This window comes from Acomys minous (genome assembly GCF_964271855.1).
Source record: "Acomys minous genome assembly, chromosome: 5".
Lineage (NCBI taxonomy): Eukaryota > Metazoa > Chordata > Mammalia > Rodentia > Muridae > Acomys > Acomys minous.
In genome coordinates this window covers 64,229,352-64,239,612 of record NC_140494.1, presented here as the reverse complement: position 1 = coordinate 64,239,612, position 10,261 = coordinate 64,229,352, and the positions used below count along the sequence as shown (strand labels likewise).

General features: G+C 39.3%; 1 protein-coding gene across 1 annotated transcript in view; it reads left to right on the top strand.

The window, feature by feature from the left end:
- The first annotated feature begins 312 nt into the window (after positions 1 to 312).
- PLCXD3 (phosphatidylinositol specific phospholipase C X domain containing 3) overlaps positions 313 to 10,261 on the top strand; it is a 162,717-nt gene continuing 152,768 nt past the window's right edge. Inside the window, exon 1 of the mRNA XM_084781471.1 lies at positions 313 to 660. Coding sequence (XP_084637597.1) covers positions 558 to 660 — 103 coding nt within the window. The 5' untranslated portion in view covers positions 313 to 557. The remainder of the gene's footprint in view (positions 661 to 10,261) is intronic.

Sequence of the window (10,261 nt, the reverse complement as noted above, 5' to 3'; positions counted from 1 at the left end):
GGGAGAGGAACACTCTCTGGGAAGAATGGAAAGTCCTGAGAGCCAAAGATGAGTCTGCTTTTCAGGAGGTAATAACATCCCAAAGTCTATCAGGATTTTTAGATTCAACCACAACACTGCCTTTCAAGCTAACTGGACCAGGAAGTCAGATCAAGGGATAGAGAAAGTCTAGGGACAGAGCATCTCGGAAAACTAAGTTTTTCAAAAAGATAAAAGACTAATAATAATAATAGGAAGCAGTGGGGAGCTGCAGAATGGCAAGGGAAGGCAGAGACACCTGGGGTGGGGGGAGTGAGACAGGAGGAGGGAGTCTGCAGGGAGGGAAGAGAGCAGAGAGCAGAGCACGGACGTCAGGAACAAAAGCCCAGGCAGGAGAGAGCATGGGGTGTTTTTGAATAATTATTAAAATGAGCATGTGTCTGCGCCATCCTGTGGGTGTGGCGCAGAGCAGAGTGTAAACTCTAGCGGGGCCGGAGCAAACATTGGCTTAGAGGCAGCAGCTGCCAGCTTGTGCCTAGGAGTGTGGGGACCAGCACAGCGGCAGGCAGACCGGCACCATGGCCTCGTCTCAGGGGAAAAACGAGCTGAAATTCGCCGACTGGATGGCAACTCTGCCTGAGAGCATCCACAGCATCCCCCTCACCAATTTAGCCATCCCAGGTAGGTGCCTGCTGCGCCTGCCCCGCCCTGCTTCATCTTGTACTCAGTGCTAACTTGCCCTGTGCCTGCGGGAGGGATGTTTGTCCAGGGGGTGGGTTCCCAGGTTTTCCAAACCTCTGAAGACCCTGTCACCAGGAGTCAAGGTGACTGCTTTCCCTGGGCTTGAGAAGCAGGCTCGGTCTGCAAGGCTGAGGTAGGGGAGAAGGTGATTCCAGAATTGTGCCCCGGACCCTCTTCTATGTTTTCCCTGAAAATTGGGAGGGGGCTAGCTTGCAAAGGGGGGTGGTGGGGCGGTGGTGTAGACAGGTCAGATTCCAGAATCTGTGGCTTCATGGTGCGCTGTGGGAGGGAGCTGGCTGTCTTGGGGGTTCCGCTCCCGAACATTATTGAGTCCATCCCTGACACGGACTTAGGAAGATTTGGTAGCTTTACTGCAAGAATCTATTCGAATCATTAGTATTCGTCCCCAGTATCCTTTAAAGAGACAAAGCGCTTTCTGAAGAGTGGTGAAAGTTCAGGGACCGGACTGGTGGTGGTAGCAGGATTGCTGTCCTTGACAGGGAGCTGAAGGGGGCAGGAAGCAGAAAGCAAGCGTTTCCTAATTGGCTTGGACTGGGAGGGAGTCTGGTTAAGAGATACTTAAGGTAGAGCTCCTAGGTCAGGAAAGCAAACCCTTGCACATTTGCTGCCCCGACAGAAACCAGGCAGTGAAACCCGCGAGAGCAGCAGCATAGAGATGGAATACGGAGCAGATGGCCCCAGAAAAGGTGACTCTAAAGGTGGTCTAAAGGGAAGCAAGCTTAGGAACAGCAGGTATAGATGTGAGGCATCAGGACGCTTCAGCGTGGTGTGCACGGCTTGGACCAGAACACAGTAGTCCCTAACTCAGGTATCTAAGAGGGCATATTGTTTCTGGGCAGCACGAGAGAGCGGCAGCTAGGGAAATGCCTATATTTCTATATTTCTTACATATGCCTATAATTTGGTTATGGACATGGGCTGAGAGTGTGCACATACATTTTTACAAGACTAGGCTGGAGGGCAAATGACTCGTGGATAATCAACCCCCTGCCCAGAGTAGAGATAAGTTATTAACTTCAACCTTCTGGTCTATTTACTCCAATCTGCCCCATCTACACCTCCCCACCCACATCCCTCCCCCACCATCCGCAAGAAAACATGATGGAGTTCGGAGGAAGGGAGTGGAAGTGAAGCCTAAGAAATAAAGAGAGAAAGAAGAAATGGAACAGGTTTCTGTGTGGGGGAAACCCATTGTCCAATAAGCAAACGTTGGAACTCACCAGTAACTTACCTCAATTGTAGTGAGTGTTTGGAGGCAACGACAGGCAGTGGCTGATCAGAGCACTGTCCTTAGAACAGGGTTGTCTATTCCTTTGCCCTTTCACAACAGATGACTTCCCAGACACCTAGTTCTCTCTGGAAAAACATAATTCAATGTCCTCCCTGCACCCGTTCCTCCTCCCACCCCACTCCCATCCCTACCCTGGGGATTGCTCTTTTGAAGGAGCAAAAAGGACACAACCTAGCGAAGTTTTACTCTCAATTCCACTGGCATCCCCGTCTTCCTTTTCTTCTTGTTTTGCTTTTCATTTGTTTTCTTAGACAGTTATTTTCACATGGTCTCACCTGCTTCCTACACTGAGTTGGTGATAAGGACAAGGACCTGCATGCTAGCTCTCTGCTAAAAGAGTCTCTAGAGGTGTAAGGAGGGTAAATGCCTGAGGTAGCAGGCCAACTCAGAGATGGTGTGATGGCACACTTGATAGCTTACCATAAATGCCTATAACACTCCCCTTTGCAGAGCCAACTTATGCATGCTAGTCCACATCCATCCAGAAAATCTGTAAAGCAGGCAGTGCTAAGATTACCACTTCCATTTCAGAGGTTAAAAAGGAACAACATTCCCCTCAGAACAAAACAAAACAAGACCCAGGAGCTCAGTGAAGGCAAGTGACCTAAAATCAGTTTAGTGACCTGATCCCTAAAAGAGATTTTGTGGAGTATTCCCTAGGCCTCCAGGGGTAAGGACTTTGAGATTTATGTGAGCATAACTCAGAAGCAACAAGTTCACACTGAGGTGAGAAGTGAGGCATCTGTAGAAACAGCGTAATTTTCCCTTTCTCCTTCATGAGACTAAGTGGGATTTTGAGGTCAGAAACATCGATTTTCTGCTGGACTTTGGTAAAAATATATACATAAAGATGATGTATTTGGCTGATGAGGACTTTCCATTGTATTCCAAGCTCTTTTCGTGTAAGATTCAAAATGAATAAATGGCCCACACAGCCTTGCAATTTTACCCCAATGCTTCTCTCTCTCTCTCTCTCTCACACACACACACACACACACACACACACACACACACACACACACACACAGAGAGAGAGAGAGAGAGAGAGAGAGAGAGAGAGTTTCACCAAGTATATAGTCCTGAATACCTATATGGCTTTACAAAAGAGGTTTGGTAAAATTCTTATTATTAAAACTGGGATTAATATGAGTCTGGTACCTTTCTGCATTATTCAACACAGAATTTTTGGGAGGAAAAAAAGACATTCAAATTTTGATAGAGCAGACTAATTGGAGACTATTAAACACTAATGGAATAATTGCCTTAAAATCATGCTAATAGCTTCCTGGCTGCTCCATGTTTACTTGGCCAGTTGCTCTAGCTTGAATTAAGCAATTATCTCCACCATTTAAAACGATGTCTGTTGCACAACGCAAGTGTTTCTGTGGAAGGAAACTGCTGCTCAGTCGTCCTCAAAGTCTCAGGTTTTCTTAGGTAAGGAAGATAGAGGGTAATTATGAGGCCACCTATTTGGGGTAGCTGCCTCATATTACCTAAGACTATATAAAGAGCCTATGTGAGTGTGTGTGTGTGTGTGTGGTGTTTGTACATGCACATGTGTGCAGTTCTGGTGTCCTTCAGTATTTCTAAAATGTCTGTGTCTTGAACGCTTTCAGAACTGAGTCTTTCAATGTTTGTTTTGTATTTAAAGACTTCATGATTTGGTGTGAACTGGGCTAAACAATTAAGTTAGTAACTGGTATTAGTAACTTTTTTCACTTTATTATTCAATGGCAAAACACTGACAACACACAGTTGTTGAAATTTCAGCCCTATTTACCATTTCTTTTCTCCCTGATGAAGCCAAACTCATGGCATTTGGAATAAGAATGTACAATGCTGGCTTTCACCACAAGCAATTCAGAGAGGATTAAAAAAAAAATAAGGAAGCAGGAAGATAGAGTATAAAGCTCAGACGAAGATGAATCCAATGAATATTTGTCATCTTTGACAGAGTTTTAATTCTATTCACGGTGTCTCTAAAACCATTAAAAAGAGATCTGACATGGCAGTATGTAATATGTTGGTAATTAAAGCCTATGATAAAATGTCTTTTGGTCCAAAGTATAAAATACTGAGAAGGACTTGGCTTATGGAATGCCTTTGCTTTCCACTGTCCAGTACATAATAAAAATCATTTACCCAGAGTCAGTAATGAAAAATTGATCAAAATGTTGTAGGACTGGAGTGTCAGAAAGAGTGTGTGTATGTTCTTCAACAGGGAGCAGTTGATTATGTTTAATAGAGAGAAGAGTGCTTTATAAATGAGTGATTATGTGGATTAATTTTATTTCCTTTAGAATCTGACAACAGTAACACAAATGAACAATCTTGTGGGAACTAAGCCCTTATACTACTCTGATTTGTTGCCTGCTTTAACTTTTATTCATTCGGGTTTTTTTGGTGTGTGTGTGTGTGTGTATGTGTGTGTGTTGCTGTGTACCAAACCTGATGCCTCACCTGTGCTCTACCTCTTAGGGCCCTAATTCAGTTTTAGCTTTCTGCCTGATGGTAACCCCTTCATGTTGCCAACACTCGTAGGGTTAACTTACATCTTCTTCCTCTTTCTTTATTTTAAGACTTTTATTTAAGACTTTTCTTTATTATAAGACTATTATTATTTTTATTTCTAATCATGTGTATGTGTTTTTCTGTGGGTATGTGCATGTGAGTACAGGTGCCCTTGGAAGCCAGAAGTGATGGGTTCTCCAGAGCTGGAAGCAGTTGTGAGTCTCCTGGCACAGGTTCTGGGAACTGACCTTGGGCCTTCTGCAAGAGCAGTACACACACATACTTAGCCTCAGAGACCTCCCTCCAGACCCGTTTCTCATCTTTGAAATTTTCTATTTCTTCTTCTTCTTTTTTTTTCTTAACAATTAAACTTTATTATACAACCCAACTAGCTTACACAAGAGGGAAAAAAGAGTGAACCTTCCGGTATCCGCTCCACGGGATGGGTCCCTAGGTGTCTCTGGCCTGCGTGGTAGTCCAGCCTGTTCGTTGATCCACATGGGCTCAAGCCTGGTCTGAACCTGCTGCTGCTCTCTCCTCTCTGCCTGTCTTTCTATTTTTTTCTTTAATTGAAATGAAATGACCTATAGGGTTGATCAGGTGCAGAACTGACTTGAACACATTTCCAAAATTCATGTATGTTTGGTCAGAATGGCAGTTGAAGTAAAGCTTCAACCAATTAAAACACAAGTTTGTTCAGAACAAATATCCCTCTGTTTCCTCATCAACTTTCCATTTGACTTGATTTTGCTAAGAAAAGAAAACTGAAGAATATTTGTATGGTTGAAATTTCATATATTATTTTTGAAACTGACACATAAAAGTTATATTAATTTTTTCTACTACAAGTTTGATGATTTTAATTAAATTATCAAATATGATTTTACTGTAATCTATCAATGATCTTCTAACACCTTGTCTCTCAAGGCTATCCAGCCAAGACCACCAGCATCATTGTACATGGATTCATGGTAGAGATGTAGCATCTATATTTCACTCTTTCAACTTATTTTATTATACTCTACAATTTAACAAGATAGCCAGCTGATTCATATACACATTTACCATCGAAAGAATACTTTAGTGTCCTGTTAAAGGAGAGCTTTATAATGTGGGTGGCAGAGCCAAACTTAAGCATACATCTTTCTAGTAGGCTTTTTGTTGAACTATCCATGAGTGTTCAAGTTTTCAATGAAGCTTAAATCCAGAACTCTGTTTGATTCAAGGCTAATTGCTCAGGCTGGGAACATTTCTGGTAACTGACATCCCAGATCATCATGAACCCTGAGTAATAAATGCTGCCTAATTGCTATTTAAGTGTTCGGATTAGGCCACTATGATAAATGTGAAGGCTCTCCCTTCATTTCTTTAAGCCCTGCTGCTCATTGATACTGGCTATCAGCAGCACTTAGAACAGCCCATCTGGTGCTGCAGGTGGATTCTAGTACCAGCTTAAGTAAAGAGACATCCCAACATTGGTTCTGCATCAATTTGCTCTCATTCTTTACTGTGCATGGATGCATGGGCTTATGTAATATTCATACAGTAATGGCTTATTTACTTTATCTATGATGTAGGACTTTCAATATTTCTCTTGAGTAAAAGTTACTTTATATTTATAAACATAAAATTTACTTAATGGTCATCATCAGAAAAATATAAAAGCAAACACAGGTAAATTGATTTGTGACAAAAAGAAAATAGTCAATCTTGCTTATATTTGAAAGACATATCTCATTTGCTTAAAGCATAGTTTTCATGAAACAGAAACATGTGTGAATATGTATAATTAACTTGTTTGAGTATTAGTTGTTTAACAATAAAAATGTTCTAAAATACATATATATATACATATATATATAAACAACCTCTCTCCTCTCTCTCTCTCTCCAAATGTTAAAGGCAATATCACAATGCTTAAGCATTGAGAGTCACGCACTATAAACACATGAAAAATTCATAATCTCACAATCTTATTTGCAAAGAATATTTGCAAGGAAACAGAAATAAATGAATACATAGTGACACAAAAAACTGTGCTCTAAGCACTACTAGCTTCAAAGTAAAGTCAGAGATATGATAATTCATTTCCATTCATCCTAAATGGATTTCTGATTAGTTGTAAACATCCTGGGGTTGATGCTAAATATGCTCCACAGGAATCACAGAGGTTTGGCTACCACACAGTGTAGGTTTTTCTACTTTCCTGTCTGTCTAATGAGTATTTAGGGAGTGGCTATTTTTGCTGCTTTGCTAATACTGTGCCGTGTCTTGAGAAGCCAGCATTTGAACATATTAATATCTAACAGAGATCAAAAGTTCCAAGAGCTGAGATCCTCATGTGGAAGCTGCTGATGCTGGCGTGGACCACTGTGGATGCTGCATTGTTGCTGAAGTCACATGGGCCAGCACTGTCCAAACCTCTCATTCATTTGTAGTTATTACCATTTGGTCCTATGGCTCAGGTACCAGTTTAAGGGGTTGGCAGAAGAGAGCACATACAATGAAATTCCATTCTTTTTTTTAGTCTTTCTGTTAGCTCAATTTCTCAAGTTGTGCACACAGGTATGTAGACATATTTGCATGTGTGCATAGTCTTTTCATAGTTTTTTCATATAGGGACACCTCTGGATCATACTATGTGATAATTCTTACATATATGTCTGGAGTAAAAACAAAGTGCAGTATGAGTGATTATAAATGGAACCAAACAATCTGAGAGCTGATATAATCCCTCAGTACAACACTTCATTGAAATGTAGAGTTGATAATGACAAGATGTGATGGAGATTGATTTATATTCAGAATTTTAGACACACCAAGATAAGAAAGATGTTTTTTTCAATGCTGCCAAATACAAATTGCCAAAAACACTAAGAACATAACATTTATATAATTCCTGTTTGTGTCACGGTTCTTCTAGCTATAGGTAGTTTATTGTATTTATGTGTAATAATATAAATGTATATTAAAAAATAAAAATGTGAAAAAATAAATAAATTCATATGGAAAAAAAGAAATGTAGAGTAATAAATATGCTTTGCCTCTTGTAGAAAAGAGAGACACATATAACACATGCACACACACACACAGAGTATAATTATTGTTACTTAAGGGAAGAAACTGTTTACTGAAAGAAATTTACCTCCTGTCACTTGTGAAAATACTTCTTGCAAATAAACACTAGTTTTTGGAAGCCCAGGAACTTTCTACCATGTTGGAAATGCAACAGACTCCTTGGTGTACTTATACAAGATTTAATATACTAAAAAATACTATATCATCTTCTCTTTTCTGTTGTGTGTAGAGTTATGATTAGCCTCAGAAGGCTGATGACCATAACACCATATAAACCACATGCTAGTGAGAGGGGGAAAAAACCTAACATATATCAGATCGAATTCTACTGCCAAAAGCCTCCTATGGAGCCATGTGCCTTTATTATGATCCAGTAAGAGAGGAAGATGAGTTAGGCAGAAGGGTGGAGGGAGGTAGTTAAATACTCTTAAGCAGCTTTAGGATTAGTCACCTCCAGAGGTCAGGTAGTGAGGCAGCTGACACATGGATTTTGTTAGATGTGCTCTTTTTATGTTCTTCTCCCTCATTCCAGGTTCTGGGAGTGGGCAGCCCTTACAATACTCCATATAAAGTACTTCTTATTATGTTTTACACAGAAGAATTCTTCCTGTGAATTAACTTTTAGGAAGAAAACTCTTATTCTTGGTGAATATAATAATTCAGTTGAAGAATTTTTATTTTTGAGAAGGAGAGTGACCTATGAGGACTAGTTATCTACTCAGTGTTTATGGAGACCTCTATGCTATGCCTGACGGTGAAGAAGATGTCCTTGATACAGCCCTAATGGGCTAATGGAAACTTACCTCAATGCATGACACAAACCACACATCTGTGTTACCATATGGAGTGAGAATATGCCACCGTATAAAGTTGGCTTTAAACTCCCTCCCTCCATGACCTAGCCTGGGCCTTTCCAAATAAGAAGGCAGTCAAGGTGATATCAAGATCCTGGTAGATGGGAAGGCTTAGGTATTAAAGAATCCCGTGGAAGACCTGATGGAGGCACAAGACTGATGCAGAGTGGCAGGGCAACGTCTGTTCACAGGGGTGATTCTAGCTTCAGAAGTTGAGGACCATGGAAGTTGAGGCATGGCACAGGACTGATGGAGACTGAACTGAGTCACTACCAGGGGACACTTGAACAATCTCTGTTTGCCATTCCTTTGAAACACACACTGGGTGATCAGACTCCAGGTCAGTGAGGCCATCGCCATGGCAACGTTAGATTTTCTCCTGTTTATAGGGTCAAATATTTGAACCATTTTGAGTTTGTTTTTGTGTTCACGGTAAAACAAGTCTCTAATTTTGTTTCCAGCATGTGGATATATGGCTTTCCAAATATGATTTGTTGAAAATGATGTCATTTCATCTTATTCCAGCTATACTCAGATTTTATATTTCTTCATAGCTTCATCATGGCAGATAATACATTAAAATTTCTATTGATCCTTTTTTATATTTGTTGGTGTACACATTTTCATAGTGGTTTCTATTTTTGTGGACTTATATGTTTTGTCTTTTCTTTCATTTCTAATTGAGTCTTTGTATTTCTTCTTGGCTGAGATAAATATTTGGCAATTTTGTTCTTAAAAACCAATTTTGTTAAAAACAATTTTGTTACTTTTTTCTATTTTATTTATGCTTCATTATTTATTATATCTTTTCCAATACTAACTTTGGTCTTGTTTGTTCCTGTTTTCAGTTTCTTGAGGCATACAATTAGGTAATTTATATTTTATTCTTTAATCTAGGTGTTTGAGGTATTATAGTGTAGTTCAAGTCCATTGTTTTAAAATTCACTTCTGGATGAAACTAGGAAATCACATATAAAATGAGCATTCTTAGTTTGGGAATATGAAATTGCAAATACTACAAAAATCTTTGAAGCTTTTGGATGCCAACATGATGTTTAAAAAGCTGTAATATTTTAGAATTCAGATTATTGATATTGAGCCAGTAAAGCTATGCAAATATTTCCAAAAGTAGATATACTCTTAGTTTCAAGTATTTTAGATAGGACATATTTAATATGTACTATAAATATGTTTCATATATTATCTATTTAAAACCTTATCCCAGACATGACTTCCTTTTTCCTTTAATGTGGACCTTCTCTAGGTTTTTATTTGCCCATACCATGAAGATTATGTAAAGCATCTCATAATCTTAGCACTGTATTTTAAGGCAGCAGTAACTTAATTACAATCCCATATAAATACTATTTTAATTTTTGTCACTCCACACAATATGGGATTTCATATTATATCTTATATTTTGTATCCCTTAATGTATTTGATAGCTATAGTTCTTATATTTTTCTTTTTAACTTTCATTACAAATATTCTTTGTTTTTCCTCAAAAAACAGATCATAAACTAATGCACTTGGATATTTAAAACATACATATATTTAAATATAAAATATATGTAGTGTCAAAATTAGCAAAATAACTTTGTGTATGCTTTAATATAGCATTTTTGCACAGGGTACGTAAAGTGGCTATTCAAAAATCTACTTAATCATTTTTAATAGAGGGGGCTGGAGGGACAGCTCAGATTGCTGTGTGCTCATCACAATCATGAATATCTGCGTTTGGGTCCCCATCACTCATGTAAAAGTAGGGCACAGCTGCGCATAGATG